Below are 24,984 nucleotides of genomic sequence, written 5' to 3'. Positions count from 1 at the left end.
AAGGTTTTCATCTAAAAATAGAAATAAAAGGTCAATTTCAGTCACACCAGTTGACATAATATCAAACATTTGCTGCATTATCAAGAGGCTTAGGTTTTTTCTTGTTTATTGGCTATAAAATTGCATTAGCACCAAATATTCAAAATCAGTCTTGCTACTCTAATGAAATGTCGTAAAATTGTCCTGTACATAAACTAAATTCATTTGAGATCATAGTAGTGACTAGTCCCATAATACAGTATATACAGTATGCTTCTAATCAAAAACAAAAACATTGGTTTTACATACAGTATTTATTTACTGAAAAAGCCATATATACAGTACATTTCATAGAATCATATCTCCTTAAAAATGTTTGACCATTTATACACAAACTTTTATCTACAAATTCATAATCACAATTAAATATTTAAATGAACTAAAATAATACAGGCAAAATATTTTAATTTTTTTCTTTTAAACAAAATTCAACTGACCAGAACTTAAGATTTTACAATTTTGAATAGGAATCAGGAAGTTTTCCCTTCCTAACACAAGTTGTTGAAAAGCTCCAGCTTAACCTGAGGTGAAAAGGTTCAGGTTTTCTCCCCCCCTTCTCCATCAGACCGAAAACAACAAACTTTACAGAGTATTTATATTTTGATTTCTATGGCTGCCCAGCCAATTAACACTCATTGAGCCTTCATCACAGATGACATCATGAACAATATCAGGCACACACCTGAAATAAACAACACTTTAACTTCAGCCTTCTTTTTCCATCATACAGTAAGTCAAAGCCTTGCATGACTATGTGCAACTTGCAATGCAAAGCACAAATAACTGTCCAAAAGTTTTAAAAAAAGAAGAGTAGAATGCACTTTGGAAAGGAGTCTGCTCACCAGCTAAGAGAATAACCTCTCAGACGAAATGAAAAACCACAACTTTCTCCACTTCTTAATCCAGTGTCCAAAGTACATTATTTTTGCATGCATTCATTCATTGGTGCTGCTGACAGATAAGATGAAACTTTTCTCCTTCACAGTTTCATACATTAGTAGAGTATTATTTAGTGCAAAATAATATGGAAGCAGAGTGAGGTTCACTGATTTGGTATTTCAGATACATCAATAAAATAATCCTTTCTATTCAGTGATCACATATGAAGTAGATTTCTAGGTTCTTTGAATCTGAGTTCTAGTTTCATTCTTTGCATAAGAAGATGACAAATTCCTTAGATATGTACAAATGAAAGAGAACCTGCCTGAATGCATATTCCCAACAAAGCAAGTTTCTTTTCCCCAGTGTACAAGAGTGTTGTTCAGGTGCATGTCAAAAGTAGTTTTCCCATCTCAAATCTACACTATACTGTACAAATAATGCTGTAATGCATTTGTATTTTGGTAGTTCATTACTCTTAGCACAACTGGGACAACAAATGTTGGGAACAGGACATTGTGTAAAAGAGCAAAAAAATGCACTCTACTCTGCATACATTCTAAATATCGGAGTCAGCTGTTTTTTTGTTTTTAATTCTTCTTACCCTTAAGGTTATTAAGCTTCATTTAGAATTTATCATTTAAATCATAGCCATTAAAATTGCAAGGAAAATGTAATGGGGAAAAAAATGATTGCACTTTTACCCCCGTTATGTACAGAATTAATCATTTATACTATAATGTAAAATAATTACATGAAAGTGTTTAATAAGCTCTAGAGATATACTGTATACAACATTTAATCTACATGAATTTATCATACATATGGAACCATGTATGTTTGAATATATATTTGCACTTAGTTGTTAAATTGTTTCCCAGACCGGATCTGGTGAAGGAATAAACACCCTAAAAAATGTATGAATGTTGTATAACCTCGCATAACTATACCTCAGCACAATACACAGTACCCAAAACAATACCCTTTTACAGTACATAAGTAAAATAATCCTCTAACAGTGCTACAAAAAGTAACTGAAGATGAGTTTAAGACATTTACCCATAAATAGAAAAGAAATGTACAGTTCAGAAAGAATGGGGGAAATATTGTATAAAGCCTCTGTTTTGCCATCTTAATGTTTTGAAGAATAAGCAAACAAATGCTGAAGGGTCTTCTGATAAATTCAAAAAGGTTAAAACCAAAAAATATTCTAAGATGCATTAAAAGTACAACAAATTCATATTGGTACCAAATAATTTACTGTGCTTTTAATGCCTCTTGGAATACAGTTTATACCGAGATGGAGTGCCTATCATTATCTAAACCTTCCCACCATTCGGGTACATTTGTCGGTAATTATTATACAATAAATACATATACATATTGAATACTGAAAACCGCTTTGGATTGTAAGCTGGTGTATGGAAGTGTTGTAAGAAATCTTGAACATTTCAGTCAGGCATGCAGTGTAGAATGTGGTAGATGAGTGTTCTGTTATTGGCTGAATATTCTCTCATCTGAAATGATAAACTGGAGCTCACATTTAGTTGCCAAATTAGTCCGTAAAAAAGAAACATGCAGCATTGGCAACAGTACAGAAAAAGAATAAGAGGCTAGAAGGCTAGATGTATGCATGTGTACAAAACCAGATCCCTTGATTTGTTTTTTTTCTTGTGAATCAGAGAGCTTTCTCTTTGTTATAAGCAAGTTGTAAATATGTACAGTTAAGTTTTACTGCTGGTAAACAATCAGTGGAAGATAAAAAATCTATTAGAAACTTCCATATATGCATTGTATCACAAGAACTAAAATTAAGATTAGTGTTCGAATATTAAATTTCGGTTTGCAGTAGAGATGCATTATTTGGATGAGGCCTTTCTACTCCGATGCTTTGAATATTCATCATGTAGGACACCACAGATTTTTCTTATACAAAATAGATGGAAACAAAGTTTCAAACCATGACCATTCTGTACCCAGTAGACTTGTATCCCTTGCATTCACTGTTACTTTTATTCTGAAATCCAAATCCAGGATAAGGATCATTCCTTGTTTAAACAAGATAAGCCCCAGACATACTGCATCCACTTATTTACAAAGTAGTGTGCATTGGTGTTGTCATAGGTTCATGGCACTTGAACCTGACAGTACAGGCTTTCTCTGATACAGCAGAGATCAGTGGAAACAACAGTTTGCAAAGGTCAGGATCTTCCCCAGCAAATACATTCCATGGTCTGCAGGACTTGGCCGCTCTTATTTCTTCTTCAGCCTCTGTTCCAGGTCATGCTGAGTTTTGATAAGCCGTTCAATCTCCGACCCAAGGGTCTGGAGGTTTTCCTGCAAAAAAAAAAAAACAGACACTCCAATTTACAGGTTGTCAAATTACACTTTCAATACCAGAGATCTGTTTTCTAATCAATGAATGGTGCAACTAGAGACATTTAGATGGATAATGGGTTAATGCTGGGACTTGAGATGCCATGTGTCCAGCTGTATAAGCCCGACAGTGTAGAATTTGCATATTGTATGTATCTCTGCACTGATGACTGACAGGTACTGCAGTGTTGGCATTCAGGCAATTTATATTTAATAAGTGGAGCTATAAAAGCTATTTAGAGCAGGAGAAGAACATGTAAAAATAGTCTTCAACATGTTCCCAGATGTGTTCAGCCTTAATATAACCAAGTTACAATTAATTGAAAGAGCTCTATCCTGGAAAGCTAGTTCTATAATGACTGCAATTATCAGTATAGTACACAAAATGTACTATACTGTAAAAAAAGACACCCTGGGTCAGTGAAGTTGTCTTGAATTAAATATTAACTAAGAAAGGGCCTCTCTAAAGCTCAGAAAGCATAAGACTTCTAGGTGACATCCAAGGCTGATTAATGCACATTAAGGGACACTGTATAGTCTAAAATATTAAAAATGCATAAAGACAAGAAATTAATGGAAAGAGCTAAAACCATAGTCTTTAATTTAATGCTTGTATAGTACATGCAAATAAAATAAAAGGGACAGTTTTTTTATAATGGAAAAACCAATGCATTTTCATGAACAAAGGTCAGTGTAACTCTCATTAGGGCTTGATTACTTTTCACATCACACTCTGTAATAGTTGTAGAAGACCCCTACAATCAGCCAGGTAATGTGGATGACCACAGACACATTTCAGAATCCTAATACATTTGATAATCTGAAAGACCACATATCAGCTTCAGAAATGCACATCAAAACTGGCAAAATTGCTTATGCCCTTCAGCCTTAACAAGAGTAGCCACTTTCTTAAATGCTACAACAGCTGTCTGCCCACACTGTGCTCCTTAAGTTCATTTCATTTTCTTCACAGTAGTGAAAACTCACAACAAGGATTTATAGATAGCTCCCTGCCATTTCTTTCTGAATAACATGATTACCCGAACTTTTGAGGATAAGACGATAATCTGCCGGCACATCAGAACAATAGAAATGCTAGTTTTCTGTACTGTATCCTGGTAACCATATTGATACTTAATAAAAACGTTTGGCAATATTTTCCTGTGCAATCTTTCTGTCTGATTCTGGAGTTTCCAAATCTGCTCTTAGACAGCTGGTGTGTCTGCAGGTTTTCTAGGTCACTTTGAAGCACCAGCAAGTGAAGAACAGGAAAAAAAGTTCACAGGTTAGGTCTTTGAGAGCCAAGTTGGAAAGAAAATCTGCAGATGCATGGGTTTCGCAAGACCTAGACAACTGTGATCTATCACATTTTATTCAATTTCTTCATCTTAGCATTAAAACCTTTTCACCTCCGACATATGTTATGGATGTGCCATCCTTATTTTATTTCAATCTAAACCAGATGGAGCCCTCCAAAGGGCTGTGATACTGCGATGAAGAGTAGGCAGTTGGCACAAGAAAAGCAAATACTCTTGTGTCTGAGGCTGTTAGTGAGGACTCTATAAGACTATTTCTTGTTCATTAGAGACACAGCATTCAAATCTTGTCACTGGGTTTCCTTTTCTTAATTCAAGCCTGAATGTTGAATTGTAATTTTTAATTCAACATGTTTTTTTTGAGGGTTGCAAACATATTGACTTCAATGTGAAATGTATTTGAAGTTAAAAGGGGGAGGAAGATGAAGAAATGGCTGTAAAATACAGCCCTTAAGTTAATACTACTTTTTCGGGACCAAAACTATTCAATGAGATCAAAAACAGTGTTCCAAGGAAGCCTTTGATGGCAGATTGGTCCTCACATTATTTACTTCTTTAGCCCATGTGAGCTGAAGATAAAAGGCCTTTTTGTGGGAACAATAAGAAAAGCAATCTATTTTCTGATTGTGACTTTGATTTTATCTTATATTAATTTACATACTGTTGCATTGTTATTTTTTAGAACATTTAAGAATAAAATTATTTGAACAATAATATTTATAATAAATGTAGAGAATCATTTTTCTTAAAGGAAAAAAAAAATGTCTTGCAGTGATGGTCATTAAAGTTGGGGAAAATGCTAAGGGTGAAACTGGTTCCTCCTTATGGATTTAATGGTTCAACAGAATCCTGACTGGAGAACAATCATAAAGCCACAAAAGGCTACTTTGTGAAGTCATATGATGTAATAACGTATTGAAACAGCAGTAAATGTTTTAAACACAGTTGAGAAGCCTTTGGTAAACACAATCTCTTAAAGTTCAGGATCTGCCAGCTCTGATCCACAAAGTCTATAGTCTAGCAGAGTTGAAAGGACCTTTGCACTAAGTAAGGAATAATGGGCTCAATTAATTAAGTGCTAAGATGGAATAAACCCCTGAAGCAACTGGTTCTAAAGCATTTGAGATACTTTGTCCATGAAAGACACTATAAATAAAGTTAATACTGAAGTTACATTGTCAAGGGTAAACAAAGTTAATTGATTTCTTTATAAAGCCACAGTCTTTTCTGGTGTTTTGATAACATTTTTTATGCTAAAATGTAGAACACAGTTGGAGTGAGATTAAAATACTTTGCTCAAATATAAAGGTAATAGAAGAAGAAAACTATTTGACTATGTTTGCTTAAATATTAAATCTCATCCAAATACTTTCAGAAGTTTACAGTCCTGGATAATCTAGATCATATTTTACTGATCAATAAAGAACTGTAAAGAAAACTTGATAATTAGTCATTTTTTGACTTGTCAGGTCTGAGAAAATACTTTTATTTTTTTAAAAGAAAATGAGAAAGACCATATTGAGTTCCATAAGAAAGAATATCAAAATGGACTGAATGTGATGTAACATCACTGAAAAATTAAGAGGAATATTTTTAAAATGTTAGTTAAGACATTATACAAAATTAAAATGCCACTCTCTGATTCAAGCATGTGCAAAAACTGTAAAGACCCACGAGATATATTAAAAAAAAACAGTAGAGTAGTTTTCTAGGTACAATACTAATTGTATTTAAAACATTTTAAAGGTTTATCAGAGCAACCAGATCAATCTGAATTCTAATTAGAGATTGAAAGCACAGGATTCCTTCCAGACCAGAGTGGGGAAAGCCCTGAATCAATGTTCCACAGAAGGGACATACCTTCAGTGTGATGTTCTTGAGTAGTGTGTCTTCTAAGATAGCTTGTAGCTTTCTGTTGATTTCTAATGACAGCTCCAGGGTGAGCCCACTGTCCGCTGGGTGCGAGGTATAAAGTGATGCCATAATGCCTCCGCGTCGGCTCAGATGAGCTTTATTAAAATCGGAGGCTTCTGACGACAAAGCACCAGACTCCTCCCGTAAAACATAGCTCTGGATTATTCTGAAAAGAAGGTGAAAATTTAATTAACACATTTCTTTAACAAACACCAATGTGAGCAAACATTCATACAATAATTTGTATATTTATTAAATTCAATAATGCACCTTTTTCATTATGTCTCTATACTACAAAATCTGTTAGGAGCAAAACAAGAATTAATGTCCTCAATTTATATTTTTCTTTTAGAAACTTCATGCAAACCTTTAGCAGCTGTTACTATTTGGAATAGGGATTTGGATACTGTAGATGAAGAAATGTCCTGGGACAATATAGAATGTACAATAGATGTTATTATACATAACTTGTCCTTGTTACTACCCGTCCCTAAATACTAATAGGCTCCTTTTCTATAGATTACTTGTGCATGGTGCTCATTAAATTATTACTCCATTCTTTTGTATTTGCATTTTTCAATTTTCCTAACTTTTGGCATCTGTTTTGTATGCTCAGAAAAAATCAAATTAATACAAATCTGTTACAAAATCAGTAATTCATGATTATAGTGACTTATATAGTCACTAAATTGTATTCACTGTTGCCTCCGAATTCCTGTCATACTCCACATCTGAATTATGACTCAGGAGGCAGTAATCATTTAGCTAATGACTTTGACTACTTTAGTGGAACACATCTGAGCTTCTAAATGACATTTAAAAAGGCCATTTATATTCCTCTTTTGATATACCTTTTACAAAATATGAAAATAACCTCCCCAGCTTAGTATAGAGCTTTACAAGAAACTAACGAAAATGTTCATATAGATTTTTTTTCTCTAATTACAAATACAGCTGACTCGACAGGCAGATTCAAGAGGATCATAGGAGACTTGTTCTTTCCTCACTCTGTTAGAACTAGTTCATTATATACTGCAAAGCATTAAAAATTCCCAAACTCTATTGTTTACAACATTATATTTATTTTAATTGCCTCTCGGCATATATTATGTATTGTATATCATAACTGCATGACATGGCTGAAGAAAAGTAGTTAAAAATGAGAGACCAAAAAGTCATTTTTCCTTACTGTTGGCCTCAACATCAAAGCTATAGCTCATGCTCAAGCACATCATACAAGTAAACCAGCTGAGAACATCCTACAGTCACCAAGATCAGAAACGTCTTTAAACAGAAGGCTTAATGGTCACCAAATGAAATTCAAACACACAAGAACTATGCAACTCTTTTCTTAACTTTGAAACTGGTTTTTAATGTATTTTTCTTAACTGGAAAGACAGTGCTATTATCACATTCACAAAGGCTTACTTAGGTCCCTACAATGTGTTTCACAGTTAGAATTAAAGAAATGTGTATAAATAATTGGCTTGGAGAGATGTGAGAAAAGCGGTTTTAGTTGAAAGGTAAGAACATATTACACTAGAAATGTAAAATGAGGCAACAATCAAATCACTGCAGGGTCTAAGGGGGCATAAATATCTCATTACAAACTAATGAGAAAAAATGTAAAGTTTTTGATAACTACTAATAACTTTAGAAATGTGAGATCATTGCCTGTTTGCTAGAGATTCTAGATTATAGGTCTAAAATCTAGAATTCCCATTGACAAAGCAACACTGGACACATAACCCTACTTCACCAGTGTGTACAGACACACAGGAAACAAATTAGTCTTAGGCAAAGATGGTACTTTAGCATCTCATGTATTGCTTGATTTATTCTTGAGACTACCTGTAAAGATTCAGTCATCTACAAGGTAGGCTGCAGCAAGAGAGCATGTTTACATTCATTCATTCGGCAGGCTCTCCTATCCAAATCAATTTAAAATTGCATCCAATTAAGAGGCAAAGGGTGTGTATAACATTAGCACAAAGCTAATGGTCCCTAAGAAAAGAAACAAAAACACACAATCTGAACAAAAACTGGACTTCTTACCTTGAACTGTCTCAGGTCCGTTTGGACCCCAGTTCCGCCCCGCAAGTAGTAAAAAATAAACAGAAATGAAAAAAAAAAATTAAAAAGGCAGACTGTGTGATCTACTAGGCACAGCTGTTTCACACAGCGCACACGTGTCTGCCAGTGCTGGTGTGAAGGAAAGACTAAGCTGCAGTGTGGTAATGTAATGGTGTATGTTGGACAGCCGATTTTTTTTGTCCAAATGGTATTACTGCATTAGAGGGATTTTTAGGGTCTCAAAAAAAAACAGGGAATCAATGAAAGAAGTACCTCCAAGTCTTGTTAAAATTAAACATGAAAACCAATTTCTTCTCAGAAAAGTAGTACTACATAGAAAGGAGTGTGCATTCACTCTACGCCAGACTGCAGTGAGCTCCAAGCACAACACAAAGAATATTTATGGAAAAACCACATGCATATAATTTATATAGCCCCACTACAAAAACGTCAGCAACATGCAACAAACCACTAAACACAGCAACAACTAGAACTTTACCTCAGACACATTTTTTATTCTTGCATCGTAGTCCCAGACACTGATAAATTACTGCTAATGGACGCTTAAGACTGAGGCCTATGGGAAATTAAGGGTGTACATAAAATACACTAGGCTCTGCCACAACCTATTTTCACTTAGTTGTCATATCTACAAATCAACATTAAATATACAATATTTAATATTAACTTCATATTATAACTAATCCATGATCTCTCACTAATGACCTTTGGAAATGCTTTGTGTTCTGATGACATTTTCTTTAAATGCTTGATGCATTTTACACTGCTGTAGTTGTCATATCTACAAATCAACATTAAATATACAATATTTAATATTAACTTCATATTATAACTAATCCATGATCTCTCACTAATGACCTTTGGAAATGCTTTGTGTTCTGATGACATTTTCTTTAAATGCTTGATGCATTTTACACTGCTGAATTATTTATCAATATCTGTACCAAATCATTTATTCCAATATAATTTTGCTATCCTACCAACGCATCACAGTCCAGGCCTATAAATAGGCTGATGGCACGCAATGTCAGAAAAGAATAATGAATGTTTTAATATGAAGAGCAATCTTGCTCAATAAAGGCTGAGTGGGTGGCAGCTGTGTTGCTGGCTAGGGCTCAAAATAGCCAAGCAAAACTTATTCCCGAACACCCCTTAATATTCACACCCCTTAATATTATTAGAAGACAAAAGCTGATGACCGAGCAGTGAATTATCTTCCAAGTGTTTAAGTCGAGAAAAAAAATAATCCCTGATTCAGCCATATGCATGGAATCCAAGTATTCCTTCAGTGAATTGGATGGGCCAAGAGTTCCTGTCTGACATTACTCAGACATCCTTGAAAATGGGGCTGTTCAGACTCACTTGGTCTTTTTTCGAATTTCCTCCACCAGCTGCTTGATGTGGTCTTCCATGAACTCAATCTTCTCGTTCTTGCGCGCGTGGGCTTTCTGCAGACGCACAATGCGCTCGATGAGCATGGCCTTGTCCACCTCGGGGAAGCTGTCCACGACGGCCGAGGAGCCTGAGTTCTCGGGCGAACGGTCTTCGTTGCTGCTCCGAGCGTTCAGGGATCCTAGCGGCGGTAAGAGTATGAGAGGAAGGAGAAGAAAAAACGAAATAAGGATGACAACCTTACACACTTTTAAAGGGCATAACATAGAAAAGCAATTTCAAGCCCACTCTGCATTTACAGCAAACCGCTTACTGTATACCAATCAATATTTTTCTCCAGCACCTGTCATGCACAATAATCCCAGAGGGTTTCTGCAAAACTAAACACTACTGAAGGAAGTCTTAACAGGAGTGCGTAAAAATATTTTCATAAGGAGCTTCCTGAGGGGATTTCTCATTTCTTCTGTCTTCCAAATTCCTGGGGCATAACAATCTAAAAATCCAGATCTGAACGGATGTAGCTGTGTACTGAAAACATTGTGAAGCAAGACAAGTTAAGTAAGAGGGTGGGATCAATAGTAAGATATGAAAGATTAGCAATTGCTTGGGATGATCTGGAACTTTATTCGAGGGATTAGAGGGGACATCCCAACAGCTGGTATGGGTATTTCTCACCATTCATAATTCAGATTTTTTTTCAGCTTTTAAAGAAAACAATTAGCATATGTCACTTTTAAAACGTATAGCCAACTTGGAGAAATATAATTTCCATTGACTTTACCTGATGAGCTGGACCTGCTCCCCATGCTGCTGGCTTCTTTGTCATAGTTGCCATTTTCCATTTGATCCAGTTTTTTCCGAGCTGTTTGGCAGGATACATGCAGGTGAGCGTCATTCAGTTGTATCTATAGTATTTTCATATCATCCATCAAATCTGTCAGTCAATTTGAATGAGGAATCTACATCTGGGTATATCTAAACAAATGGAACTGATTGCCTTCTCAAACAAATATTTTTTTTACTTCACAAAGTCTTTTCAATGTGGTATTATTACCACATTGCATGCTGTATAGGTTGTGTATCTTCAACCTCAGACTCGCGAACTACTGTATCTATTAAATGGCAACTGCTGCATGCTTAATAATGTACTATAATAAGTAAAAAGGTTCTATTTAAAAGCAGTGACACTTGGCTGAATACAAAAGGAACACAAGAGGTCTTAATATATCCCTTAAAATGGTAATGGTAATGATAATGGTTGTCAGTAAGCAGATGTCTCTATCCAAAATGAGTTACAGAGATTAGTGGATGAATAACGCATCAACAGCTGCTACAGTCACTTTATAGCAGGCACTTCGTTTAATATCTCATCAAAAGAGATTAATTATATTGCTTAAAACAACACAGCGCGAGTCAGTAACAGGACCCTTTACTTAAACTGGACCACCTAGTTAATTTTTTTCTAACAACCAGAAGTTTTAACATTTGTGGAGGTGAGAAATTTGTGAAAATGCCTTGTTTTGTTTCTTAAAAAAACCCTAAAGTTAATGATGGCAATCAAAGGAGATGAAAACAGGTCAGTCAATAATTCCTCCTCAGTTATCTCCTCATTTCTTCATTATTGAATGTTAAAAGTGTGCTTCTATGGATAAAGACACATGAAGAAAGGACTAATTGTTAAAAGCTGTATACTGTATATAGTATACTATAAAAAAATTAAGATTTCAGAAATGGATCAACAAGTGAAAATGAGCAAAGTGGGCTTTTGTGATACTGTGCTAGTATCCATAATATATTTTGTTGTAAAATAATTATTTCTACTCCAGTGTCTGTATCAATCTACTTATCTGTTTATACACCATATTGATTAGTTTATAAGCTGTTCAATGTTCTACATTTTTTAATACTTGAAATGTCTGCTAATCAAATAAATGGGCTACTGTCTTTCTCCTGAACCTTTTTTCCATTTGATGTAGTTATTACCTCATGGGATTTCCATTACATGGACTCACTCACCCTGTAAAAGCTGTTTGGTGAGATCTTTAATATTTGCAGTCTGCTTCCTCTTCTGTGTAACAAGGTCATCTTTTAGCTCTTCAATGCGCGTTTTCAATTCTGCTGTTTCTTTCTGTAGGGATGATCTCTCATTTTGAAGGGTGTGGACTTCCTCCTGTCTGAGCTGTTCCTCCTTCTGTAGTCTCTCTGTCTGAAATGGGGGGGGGGGGACAAAGCCAGTTTGATCGATGTATCACGCAACACTGTCAGCAGCACATGAACTGGAAACACAACCTCCCTGACACGTTAATGTACAATATGGACACAAAGGTTTTTTTTCCCAGGAATGTCAAAGGTTAATTAGAAACTCAACACAAAGGGAAACGATGGGATAATCATCAGGTATTTAAATGAAAACTTCCTTATGCAAATAAAGTGTTTTATTTGTATAAGGAATAATTTCTCCAAGTAGTGTGAGCCCGCTGAGAACAAGTCTGTGCTTTTATTTTGCAGCTTTAATGAGGCAAACCTGAGAGCATTAAACAGTTTTAACAAAAACAAGAAAAAAGGTCTGCTGGACCCTTATCTCATTAGCGCAAAAAACAGCCAGTGTGTTCATCTGCTGTTTTTTGTCTGGCAAGTTTCACAAAACCCTTGAAACTTATACCTACTTCAGACCTGGGAAATAAGCAGAGCTGGAGTTAAAGAAGGCTGGCATTGCCTGCTCAAAGCGGTGTGACTCAACCCGAAGGACAGCCACATTCTGGGAGCTGCGCAAACTCACCAGGTCAGCATTGCTGCGCTCCTTCTCTTCTATCTGGCTCTCCAGATCCCTCACTCTATTCGTCGATTGATCCAGGTGTGTTTGCATTGTGTTGCTCTCGGACTGCAGCTGGGCATTTTTACTGGTCAGCTTCTCGGTGAAGCCAAGCAGCTCTGACTCTCTCTTTCGACTGCCTTGGATGTCCCTTTGGAGATCTGTGATCAAGGAGTTCAGGGTCTCCACCTCCTCCTTCAGGGATTGAATGTCCTGCTCATCTCTGCACACAATTAAACAGATTAAAGTGATGAGGAAAATGAGGAATAATAAATGATAATGTAATTCTACTGTTCTGACTTATTTACCTGAAACATTTTGATTTAAGATATGAGATTTTCCATACCCTTTAGCTACTGAGTGTAGACATCTGTGAAACTGGAGCTCTCCAAGACCGGGGTTGAAGACTGTAATTTACGGCTGCTATCTGCTTTTCATACTTTGCTTTGCAAAGTAATGGATTAACAGACCTGAATAAACAGATTTTTTAAAAGAGCACAATTTTCTCCAGCTTTTCTTTCATTGTTACATTGAGACTGCCGCATTACATCTGATGCTATTTAAGAACGGGACACAAAATTATAGTTGGAAAGGCTGAGCATGTATACAGTCCCAGTTTGGGAGAAGAATTCAAAGAAGAAAAATAATATGCTCATTTTTCAGTGTTCCTAACCTTATTACATGGCTAATAGGAATATCAGTAAGAATTAGATGTTGCTTTAATGAGAGGAACTGTACACTATACTTTTAAATCACTTTGTGATTTAAGTAAATCTATAGTTAAGGAAAACCTGCACATTTGATCAAATCAGATCCAATTACAATGCTATTATACTGAAAGGAACTGTAAGTTGTTTCTTATTTTCCATATTTATAGCCTTATTACTCAGCTAAAGCTATTTGAAGAAATATGGTATATTATTAAGTTCTTTATACATGATGCATTTTAATAATTTGAATTTAGTACTGCAAAACACTTTATCCATCATTATGGGAAAGCGGAAGATGAAAATGCAAAAAATGCACCTTCAACAGAAGTCTCACTCCTGACTAATGATTGTTTTTATTTTAAGCCATCTGTGACCCATGAAAACAAATGATGTTGCATTCACATCATGTCACACTGGGTTTTCACAGTAAATCCTTATTAAAATGCAACAATAATACCCTCATCTTATAAAAATAAATAATGCACTCATCTGTAATATGTCCCTAGAGCTTGTATTAATTACATAGAAAGATTCTATTCAGAGACCAGCAGAATAAAATTAGTTCACAAATAAGTATGCAGTGCTTTTCTATCAATATGTCTCTATTGCTGCTGGGGAGTTATTCGTCTAGACCAGTGGTTCTTAACTTTAATGGCAACCGGCACCCCTTTGGTTCCCAAAATACACTCTCGCACCCCTTATTAAAAATGGTTGAAGTAATTTGTGTTTTCAGTGATTTACCCTCTCAAAAAATCTGGCATGTCCTGGACCACTGGGAAAGTACATCTTGCATATACCCCATGTTAAGAACCATTGATTTAGATTGATCACTATTACATGGCTTACACAGGATAGTCTCAGGGTGTGTCCAACTTATGACAAAAAACCTTTTTATAGAACTTCTATTGTACATCCTGTAAAGATGTGCGAGTCTACAATCTTACTTCTGATGCTGGTCCTCCAGTTTCTGGACCACTTTTAGTCGCTCCAGCAGATTCTGAATTTCTGATTTCTGTCTGTTGATAATCTCCCGATACTTTGACAACTCATCTTCTGTTCGTAGCCTTTCATCCTCTAGGCATTTCACCTGCAGCACACAAGGCAGTATGTGACAGTGCACACATTAACACGCTAATTAGCAAATTTATAGCACCACGTTTCTAGAACAAATAATGTATTAAAAATACTCTTGGCATGTTATGTAACTGAAACAAGGTACTGATTTGATTTGATTTTGTCTATGGTACTTCAGAGTACTGGTGTTGATGATTCTTCAAGATTCATGATAAATTATTTTCGTGATCTTTTGTCCACGTCATGGCTTTATAGTTGCAGCATTTTTGTACACTATATTAATAACTAAAAGCTGGCAGCTCTGAGCATTTGTGACTGCAAAGCTCAGGGGAAATCTGTCATTATCCCCATAAGATAAATCAAAGTGTTAAAAGCAGATGTTTGTATTCCATTCATCCATTTTCTGTTAGACACCATACTTAGGTTTCAACACAAGTTTAAAAATATTCCACAAAGGTCCAAAATATATATTGATATCAATGATACAAAAACAACTATAAGAACAAACAACACTATTTAAAAAAAATAGTTCAGCTTTGGTAACACTGTAAAAGGAAAAAGCTTAGTATTATTTAGGAGTGAAAAAAGTAAAACCCCTTTTCAACACTGGAAGGGAAATGAATATATTTACTTTATGTTAGTTTTCCACTGTTTTTAAATGATATTTTTTCCATGATATTACATTGTATTACATAATGCCATGTAATGCAAACTCTTTCCAGGGCCCGTAAAAACTGCCACTGGGTTGACCAGGTCTGTGTTTCAGGATGAAACCCGGTGACATAAAATAACTAAAAATTACTAAAGCTAAAAAGTACCGTACAAGCCCTGATGTGTGCCAACATACAACCATTTTATACTTTGTCACATTCTTGGTGACTTAAAATTTCAGATATTGTTTTTTTCATACAAGTAATACAATAAAGCAAGCCCATATTTAACGCTTTTTCTCACTGACAATTAAATAACAGTTGAGGTTCGTGATAGTATGAGAGCAATAAGCCTGAGACCTGATATGCCTGATGTGCATCACTGGTGTAGAAAATGACTGTATTCTATACTTTATTCAGTACAGAGACACTAAGCAGTGTTTAGGATAACCCAAATGTCAATTTGAGACAACACAGTCAAAATGTTAAGTCAAGCTCTAACTTAAGTTACTGGAAAATTCCAACAGTTTTAATTAAGTCCCTTGGCCTTCACTGTCTAGTTTTGTACTGTGACGCACCTTTGTTCTCAGTGTATGTAGTTCATCCATTCCCTCTTTAAAGGTTCTCTTCAAATCTTCAAGCTCTTTTATTTTGGCTTGGTGGAGCTGGAAATACAGGGCACAAGTGAAAAACCAAACCATTTAATTGTCTTGTGTGCACTTTCAGAAGCAGACATTCCTTCTCTTTGTGTGATGCAGGGACTTTCCCTCTTGTCTTTATGTATATAACCAGTGCTAAACTGATCTCCCAGGACTCCCATGTCATGTTTTTAGAGCTCCTGTGTTTTCTGCTGTTCCAGAGATTGGGGTGCTTTTCAAATGACCTGCTTGGTATAAAAAAGAATGTTGTGGAAATGTGAGCTTGGCAAAAATGATCAAGCATCTGAACATTTAGATGATACTCTATACATAAAAAAGTAAAGTTTTTTTAGGTTTTCTGTAGTAAAAGTACAAACAAGGTGTCATATTTTAGAATGGAGAAGAAAATCTCCAGTCCTTGAGGATCCTCCACTTTTCATTCCACCACTGATCTTAATGCCTACTTGAACTAAATGTGAAGAAGTGAAATAACCTGTTCTTGAGGGCTTAATTAGGTCCTAATGGAAAGATCTGGCTCTCGAGAACTGGAGAACTTGAGACCTAAGTTTGTCATTTGAATCTGAAGTAGTAATTTGAACTGCTATTTTCTGCTATTTGTTGAAGCATGCTAGGACCATATTTCTGGTCCTGGAGTGACCCTGTGCCTTTTGGCCTTTGTTCTACAAATCTGCTGACAAATTAAGCCTACTGAAAAGTATTCTGCACCCAGATTGCAGTCATTTCCCAAAGTTAACTCCTTTAAGCTCTTATTTCCAAGAAATGTAAAAAAAAAGAGTTCATGAAATTGTTGCTTTCCTTTAATCAGTAATCGTTTACAAACCATGTATATGCAAATAAGGAAATTAATTGTCATCACTTATCAAACACTAACCTTGCAAGCATTCTTACTGATGTACAGAGCCATTGTCTGAATTTTGAAGTCCAGCTTTTGGCACAGGATTAATACTATTTTCTAACATTCCACTACTTTTCAAAAGCACAAATTGATTTTCTGAAAAAGCGAATAGTCCAATTACATATGTTCAATAAGGTTAATCAAGAGTTCAGTTTGAATAAAAGACATAAGGCAAAGGGATACTCCAGGATAGAAACTGTAAACGCTACACTAATACTTTATTGAGGGAGTAGGTCTGAAATCTTGAAATCACCCTAGAAAAGAGCCATGTAATGATGAAAAAAAAACATTTTACCTCTAACTGGTCTGTTTTTTCTTGTCTTTGCTTCTCTAGTTCACCCTTGGTTTCTCGAAGCTTCGCATCCAGCTCATTAGATTTAATTTCTTCTGACTCCTGACAGCATAGACAAGAAACAACAGTTATTCAGAGGTTATTGGAAAAAAAATCAGCTGGAGATGAAAGCAGTTCTGGTAAGTCACTCTATTTTCAATTAACATTTCCAGAGCCCAGAGTGAAAGACATGTTAAAAGACACAAAAAAATGATTATCCTGTGCTGCCCCCTAGTGAGTCTATTTCATGCTTTTAAACATTTTTTCAGATTTGAGAAATTTTAATCTGTATGTAAACCTAAAATACTATGCATTGCTTACAGCCAAGGCAGTTAATAATTTGAATGTTTCATTCTTTCCTTCCTTAAACCCACATTTGTATTCCACATAAAATGCACACAAACAGAAGCTGTCATTTCCTTTAGTAGTTCTGTAAATGCTGGATTAGAATGTTAATTGTGCAGCCTGAGATATCAAATATGTTTTTTTTACACTACATACTGTATATTTTATTGTCATCATAAATGAACTCCTTCCAGGCCCTTATTTAAATTTAAAATGCTCTAAGTCAATGTTGTTGATTACAATGCAAATGGGTTTGAAAGTTTACAGCATGTAATGCTATTACCACACAACTGGAGTGACAAACATATCCAAACTTTTACATATTTAAGGAGACAGATTTAGATATGGACATTAATCCCCATTTTACTTTTTTTTTCCATTTGAGAAACAGATTGTTGGACAGAGCAACACTGTGTCTCTATTCAAAATACACAAAATGCTAGTTTGTAAATAAGAGAAAACTAGTCTTGATAAAGAGATCAGAACTCTTTGCATTCTTGATTATTTTATACACCAAACAGGCCAGAATAGTCAAAAATTAATCATACTATGTTTTCTGTGTAATATCATGGAAAATACTTCCATGTATCAAAGATCTAATCATTTCAAAAGAATTTTCCTGCCAATTATATTAAAATAAGGTCCTCTTAACATATTAGCATTGTGGCATAGTGGAGATATAGTCATGAACAGGAAGCCAAAGGATAGTGCACATACAGTTCCAAAACAAGACGCTGGAAAAACAGATAAAAGAATGCCGTCTTTGTGTCTTTTGTACAATCTGTTTTTGTGCTTTTTGGTTCGAACACACTATAGCAAAAAATGTTTTTACAGAGGTACAGTATTATTTTTTTAATAATATAAAAACTACAATTTACAATGACCAGCACACACCTGGTATGTTTTGATCATTTCCTGGCAGTTTTTTCTTATCTGCTCTGCTTCTTCCTTGGCTTGAGTCAATTTGCTTGTAGTGTCTCGGAGCCTATCCTTGGTTTCCTTGATGAAGAAAAAAAATGTGCACTTCTCAGTTTTGTAAGTCCTGTGAATAAAATTATCTAAAAGGTCCATGAAGATGGAACAATGGTTCAATATGATCTTTGTTTCACATGACAAGTTTGAACTTCATGAGGATTTTTTTGTATGGTATACAAGATAAAAAGTGACCTCTTCAAAAAATAATGTCCATTCACAATTAGAATACCATGTTTTTATACAGCTTTAAGACTACAAAAAACGTTAATATACAATATTTTTTTATTATTAAACAAAGGTATTAGGCCGGACATTTACTTTCCACCAACATTTTTTGTCAAACTGTACATCTAGTGTTTCTAATTAAATACAGTTTTACAGTACCTTATGTGCATCAGTTTCACTCTTTAACTTGTTTTGGGCCCATTTCACTTTGATTATATGGGAATTGACTTCCTCCTTGAGTTTCTCAATCTCACGTGTAAATCTGGTAGCCTCTGCCTCCTATAACAAGAAATAAAATATGCAGAGCGTTAGCCATTGATTAGGGTGATTTTATATAGTATGCATTCAATACAAGACTGTCCTCAAACAAAACAAACAGTGCTGATCACAGTACTGTTTTTTTTATCCCTAAGGATCATTTAACAAAGACAAGTGAAAACACAGAGTGTGCTCAAATTGATTGCATTTTCCAGGCATGTTGCAATCCCTGCAATTAGGATGTAAGATTGTTCCAAATGTGACTGCAAAGGAAATGTACACTGACTTCAATATTTTCAGAGAAACAGAATGGGGGAAAATACATATTATTTATCTTAAAATAGCAGAATATACTGTAGGTAAGTTAAAAGACATACAGTACCTATTTTATATAGTTGTATATTTATATTAAGGTAAGTTATAATTAAGATAAGCCTTGCTTCTGGGTTGAATCTTTTTTTAATTACTCATCATACCATGTTGATAAATAGCATCACCCAAGAGAGGACTTTATATTTTGTATTATAATAAGTGGAGCTGTCGTGAGTGATCCACAGTCAGGAGTGGCTTGGACAGTTAAGTTGTTGGGGTTAAGTTAGAAAGGACACTCGGAAAAAGGGAGTGGACTGGGGTGGCATGGAACCGATACAATCTTTGTTACATGGTTTAGGATAATCCATGTCTTGAAGGAAAAGGTTCAAAGCCCAGTGACCTTTGTGTCATAGAGCTGCTGCAGTCTTCCCTTCTCCTGCGTGAGCTGCTTCACTCTGTTAGCTTGTTTCTCTGCCTCCTTGTTGGCCTCGCGGAGCTTTTTTTCCATCACTTCCTTCTCCTTGCGAAGGTCCAGAGATTCTTTCTCCCCCCGAACATATTTCATCACCATCGACTCTTTCTCTTGTCTCGCTTCCTCACACTTCTTGTTGGCCTGAGGGAAAGAAAAACAATGCACATTGAACACCACCAAGCTTCATTAAGTTTGATCAGTTTTAGCAAGCCTTAAGGTCTTTGATCCTTAGCTAATTCTCCAACACATCCATGAAAACAGGGTTATGACTTGAAAAGTTATTAAAGGAAAAAATGACATTTCTGGCTGTCCTGTATTGGATAAAGTGGCTAGAAAATGGATGGATAGATTTTGAGGGTGAATAAAATCTGTCACTGCAACTATATTGAACATGTTGTTATGTCTGCTTCAGTGCTTCTGGTCCAAGACTACTATCAACTATCTGGACAACTATCCTATTAGTTGCTCTAGCAGTTTGTATTTCATCAGCATTCTGAAATCACAAAGGGAAACTCTCCACATTGAATGATGTGAAGCACTACTTGTGTTTCTCTAGCAAATGGTGTTGATGGTTGCCTTCTCATTCTCATTCTCATTAAAGTTTTTTGTTTCTGCTTAAAAAAAGGAAGGATATAAACTACTGTGCCAGAGTGTGATCATAAACATAAACTGATAAACTATCTCTTCACAAAATCAGACAATGCCAACTTGACTGTGATGTCATCCTGTTTGTCCGTTTTTGCAGTGTAGTTTAGTTCAGCAAAATGAACCAATAACATGAATCAAACTTTTGCTGTAGAAAAACCTGATAGGCCAATCTCAATGAAAAGGGACTGTCAAACTGAATTCGCTTAACAAGTGGACTTGCAAGGCAGAGACTAATATTCTTTGTGTTATTTCTTCCGATTTCCTTTGAAGTCTCACAAAGCAGATTTCACCAAATAGGCAACATTAAGGATTAACATGAGCATGCAAAAAATATTTCCTTTTGTAAACTTCTTAAGTTACTTTTTATAGTACAACTCAACTAAATCAAAAAATGGAAGAGTGCAATTTTAAGGAAGAGTAGAAATAAGTGATAAGGCTTATGACCATTACTGTACCTTGAAATAAAGATGGCCTATACTGTGAATTAAACAAAATGCAATGCAGTATAATGTTATCTACTGTAGTTTCCCGGGATAGCCATCAGTGTATTCAAAATGGATTTAGAAGAGGTGGCTCCTGCTTACTTTGAATAAACAACATTAATATAGGATGAAAACAGAGAATATAATATGGTTCAGAAGGCTTTCGATAAAGATCTACAATAACGAATTATTCATTCTTAAATTGAAGGCTGTAGGCACAGAAAAAAAGGTGAATACTCAACAGGAGGTAACAATTAGTCCAATACCAAAATAATATATACTGTATTAAGACCACTGCTTTGCCTAATTTATGTTTTTCTGATATAGTTAGGTTCAACAGAAATTAAAAAGATTTAGACAAAATTTAAAACTGAGCAAACCCCTGTGCATGAAACTAATTTTAGGCAAATGTGGAATGCTACAAGCTATATATATATAGGTTGCAAAAACAAACTGAACTATGTAAGATGGGAAACACCGAGTATGAAAAACAATAAAAAGCAAATAGCAGATATCCTGGATGGAACCCCTGCATAACTGCCCTACCAACAAGAGAAGGAGCTAGAATGAAACAAACAGAGAACACTACATAGAAGTCAAAGAAGTCAATTTAAAAGTGAGAATATGAGGCACTTGTTTACCCAGATGGTTGTGGGAGTATGGAACATGGTGCCCAGCCATCTTTTTGAAGCCCATACCTTGGCTTCTTTTAAGAACTGGCTAGGCGAGAATCTTCTTACTTAATGTTCTTGTGTGTCTTATAGTAACTGTCTTCAGCTGAACGTGGCAGAAAAACAGGTCGCTCAGTGTAGTGGACTTACCTGATCTAGCCTGAAGACCATCTCCCTTTGCAGCTGCTGAATGGCATTCTTGGCAGCATTGTCTTGGAAAACCAGTTTGTCTTTTGAAGCTTTCAGTTCTTTTGTCAGCTCCTCCACTCTTGCCTCCATCTAAAAAGAGAAGGAAATAAAATGTAAAGCAGAAACAGGGTGTAAACTCCACTCACACTGGCTCGACAGGCTGAATTGTGAGCAAACACGTCTAACGTCAACATTTTTTCGAACAGAATCCTTCGAAACACTTAGAATGATGTGTCTGTGCAGTTTGGACAAGTGCTTCCCAGATGCTTTTGAGTGCTTTTGATAGTAATTCACAGGAACGTTATCACCATTCTTTAAAACCTAAGCAAGGTTCAGTACTGGAATGGGAGATTTCTTAAGGAAAACCTGATTACTGCAACTGGTAGTACTGGTGGAGCAGTAGGTGGCAATCTCCCTCTGGATCTGAATTTCTAAACCAATGCCCCAGTATGGTGACCAGAGTCACTATGTTGTAGAAGGTGCCATCTTTTAGATTCAACATGAAACTATAGTCTAGATTACATGGTTATTAAAAAAAGACATGATACTTGTTTGCAAGAATATGCATGTTTACCCCAACATCTTGGCTAAAACTGGGCCATATAATGGAAGCATATAATGGCTCAAGAACTGTGTAAATGTATACCTCCCCTGCAATGCAAAAATAGAACATAAGGGTTCACAAGGCTGTCAATCATACCAATAAACAGGTTAAAGGTAAACTGTTCCATTAAACGTATAGTGATACCATAATGCAGGATCTACCCCCAAAATGGGCTGTGGTCCTACAGACCAAAACTAGTGACTTATTCTGTACGACACTGTACATATCAACTCAAGCTGCCATTCTTATATATATCTACAGTAGATAAACATTCTTCCACTTTTATTTGAAGTGTCTATACTGTAGGATCTTGAAGGCCATATATTGTATAAAATACCAATATGTAGGACCAAGTAAGGCTGGAGGTAATAATACCTCTACAAGTTAATTCATTGACAAATGTGCTGAAGTTGTTTGGTACCAACTGAAAGCTATAAATACTTTCCTCCTTACCTTTTTAATGTTACTTATATACTGTTTTTCAGTCTCCATCCTTTTCTTGAGTTCTTCTTTCATGTTGTCTTTTTCCGAACAGATAGCTAAAATAAGCTCCTGATGCTTTTTGTTTTCATCCAATAACCTGTAATATATAATTATTATTATGCAATTAAGAAAAAGCAATCATTACCAAAAAGGCAGATGCACTCTACTGAGGCATATTTAAAGTTCTTAAGCACTGGACGTGTCAGACATCGCTTACAGACAGGTAGGACTGTTCACTACTGTTAACTCCTAACACTACAAATTTAAGGAGAGAATAGATATTTTACCAATGCAGTTTTTGCCTCCGTGTAGTACGCAATGCACTACATAACAAATCTACTGCACAGAATTATAGATTACAAAAGAGATTTCTGTTTGTCCATCCAACTTGTTAAGTTAAGGCTAAAGCAGTGCTAGCCCACAGCAGAAGGAAAAAAGAGGCACTACGTACTGTATAAGTATATACTGTAACTATATTATACTTAGAAGAAGAATCACAGCACTGCATGAGAGCTGTTCAAGCCGTAGACCGTTTTGTAAATACTACGCTACTGGCACAGAGATGGGCACAGTGGCACAAAAGGAAAGAAAGCAAACTAGAAACTCCAAGCAGATGCTGAGAACTGAGAAGAAAAATAGTTGCAAACTTGTACACTCCCAACCACTTCAATCTTGAAAAAAGGAAATGAATCTTTAATCTGCCTTATCTTTATTCACCTACTCCGCTCAATTAATGCACTCTGTAGATTCTGTGATCAAAATATCAGAAATCTCCATTCGGCAATGTGCTGAGCAGCGGGAACAGCTTGAATAGGATGTCGCTGCAGGCCCAGCCTTAACTGATCTGATATTGTGATGAGGGTAACAATGTGTAGAACTGAATTGAACGTTCCAGTGCATCCACCGGTTTTCGGTAGGATTAAGATCTGGGGATTGTTACAACCCGAAAAGGTGATTGAAATCTCAGGCCGGTTTCAGCTACCGACTGTCTAACTGAGAGTCACTTGACTGAGTCAGTCTAATATTTTGCTGGCGTTTGCTGGTGAGCGTAAACTATTATGGACACCTGGAAAAAGCCTGGCAGTTCTTTATACAGCAATCTGCCAACGCTGTTACTTTTTATTTAAGGTTAAAGAAACTTATAAAAACCAACACAGCTCAATGTTTAGTGCTGCAATTAGCTCATTAGATCAGCCTGCTTTATTTTTTATTTTTCCACTACAAAATTGTTAGCTTATCATAACGGATAGGGTATTTAATGCCATAATTGAAAGAACATCAAAACAGAACAACATTTACAAAAGTAGTCAAAACATGCCCGTTTGATTTTTAAGATCAATTTTAAAACGTATTGATGAGTTATGTGAATTGTTGAAGCTTCATACACTTACCTTTTTATTGCCTTTTCTTGCTGTGAACATTTATCCTGCACACATTTTTCAAACACAATTAGAGAGTGTTGGTCCTTTTTCAACCCATTGGGTAAACTACCTTCACCTGTAAACGGGCACGAAAGCAGCTCAGATTCAATCTCATCTAACAAAGACTCCTGCGATATTGAACGCTGGATTTCAGACATCAGCTTCTTGCTGCACTCTGTGTCATATGGATTTGTTGTGCTTGAGTTTTGTGAGGGCTGCAAATCATTTATGAGCACCTGTCCTTGCACAGAATGGCTTTTCTCATTGGATGGTGTGCATGTACTGCCCTCACCATCTCCCAAGTCATCCACTGCTGGGAATGGTGACTCTCTAGTCTCTTCTATAGTCACTTCTTTGGCTTCAGGATCTTCGCTCCCATCCTGAGTTGGAAACAAATCTTGTCCGTCTTCCACAAGTACATGTTCAGTGCAAGACTTTGTCAAAGGAAGGGGGGAGTGCTCCGATGAACAATCATCCTGGGGTTGCGCAGTTACTCTGTCTTTTATCTTGGTCGTTGTGATGCCATTTGCAGTCTTATTATTCCCGCTTGCAGCTGTGGATAACTCAGGGCTGTCCTGAAGTGGTTCCTGAAGTCTTCCATTGGCTGCTGGGAACTCTGTTTGGGACACAGGTTGTTCCATTCTGTCCTGTGATATCTGGCCTGAACAAAAGACACACAGTTAAAGCAATCAAAGTCAGCTGTAGCACTCTGACAGAAACATGTTAGCAGTCTTCAGCAGAACAGGGTAAACGACTGG

The 24,984-nt window shown here is 36.0% G+C and overlaps 1 protein-coding gene across 4 annotated transcripts in view; it reads right to left on the bottom strand.

Annotated features, from left to right (window-relative positions):
* Positions 1–274: 274 nt before the first annotated feature.
* The window catches only part of ccdc186 (coiled-coil domain-containing protein 186), a 30,214-nt gene continuing 5,504 nt past the window's right edge, over positions 275–24,984 (bottom strand). For 2 of the 4 annotated variants that reach the window (XM_088635739.1, XM_088635741.1), the window contains exons 2-16: positions 24,197–24,887; positions 22,776–22,902; positions 21,680–21,808; positions 19,657–19,869; positions 18,846–18,965; positions 18,381–18,485; positions 17,106–17,204; positions 15,835–15,921; positions 14,477–14,619; positions 12,790–13,045; positions 12,027–12,216; positions 10,792–10,872; positions 9,981–10,191; positions 6,471–6,690; positions 275–3,255 (exon numbers count right to left, since the gene is read on the bottom strand). In XM_088635739.1, coding sequence (XP_088491865.1) covers positions 3,172–3,255; positions 6,471–6,690; positions 9,981–10,191; positions 10,792–10,872; positions 12,027–12,216; positions 12,790–13,045; positions 14,477–14,619; positions 15,835–15,921; positions 17,106–17,204; positions 18,381–18,485; positions 18,846–18,965; positions 19,657–19,869; positions 21,680–21,808; positions 22,776–22,902; positions 24,197–24,867 — 2,736 coding nt within the window. In that variant the 5' untranslated portion in view covers positions 24,868–24,887 and the 3' untranslated portion in view covers positions 275–3,171. The remainder of the gene's footprint in view (positions 3,256–6,470; positions 6,691–9,980; positions 10,192–10,791; positions 10,873–12,026; positions 12,217–12,789; positions 13,046–14,476; positions 14,620–15,834; positions 15,922–17,105; positions 17,205–18,380; positions 18,486–18,845; positions 18,966–19,656; positions 19,870–21,679; positions 21,809–22,775; positions 22,903–24,196; positions 24,888–24,984) is intronic. The other 2 variants (XM_088635740.1, XM_088635743.1) reach the window with 1 other exon arrangement.

This window comes from Lepisosteus platostomus, chromosome 6 (genome assembly GCF_059453375.1).
Source record: "Lepisosteus platostomus isolate fLepPlt1 chromosome 6, fLepPlt1.hap1, whole genome shotgun sequence".
NCBI lineage: Eukaryota > Metazoa > Chordata > Actinopteri > Semionotiformes > Lepisosteidae > Lepisosteus > Lepisosteus platostomus.
The sequence above is the reverse complement of the archived record's forward strand: the minus strand, read 5'-3'. Positions and strand labels throughout refer to the sequence as shown.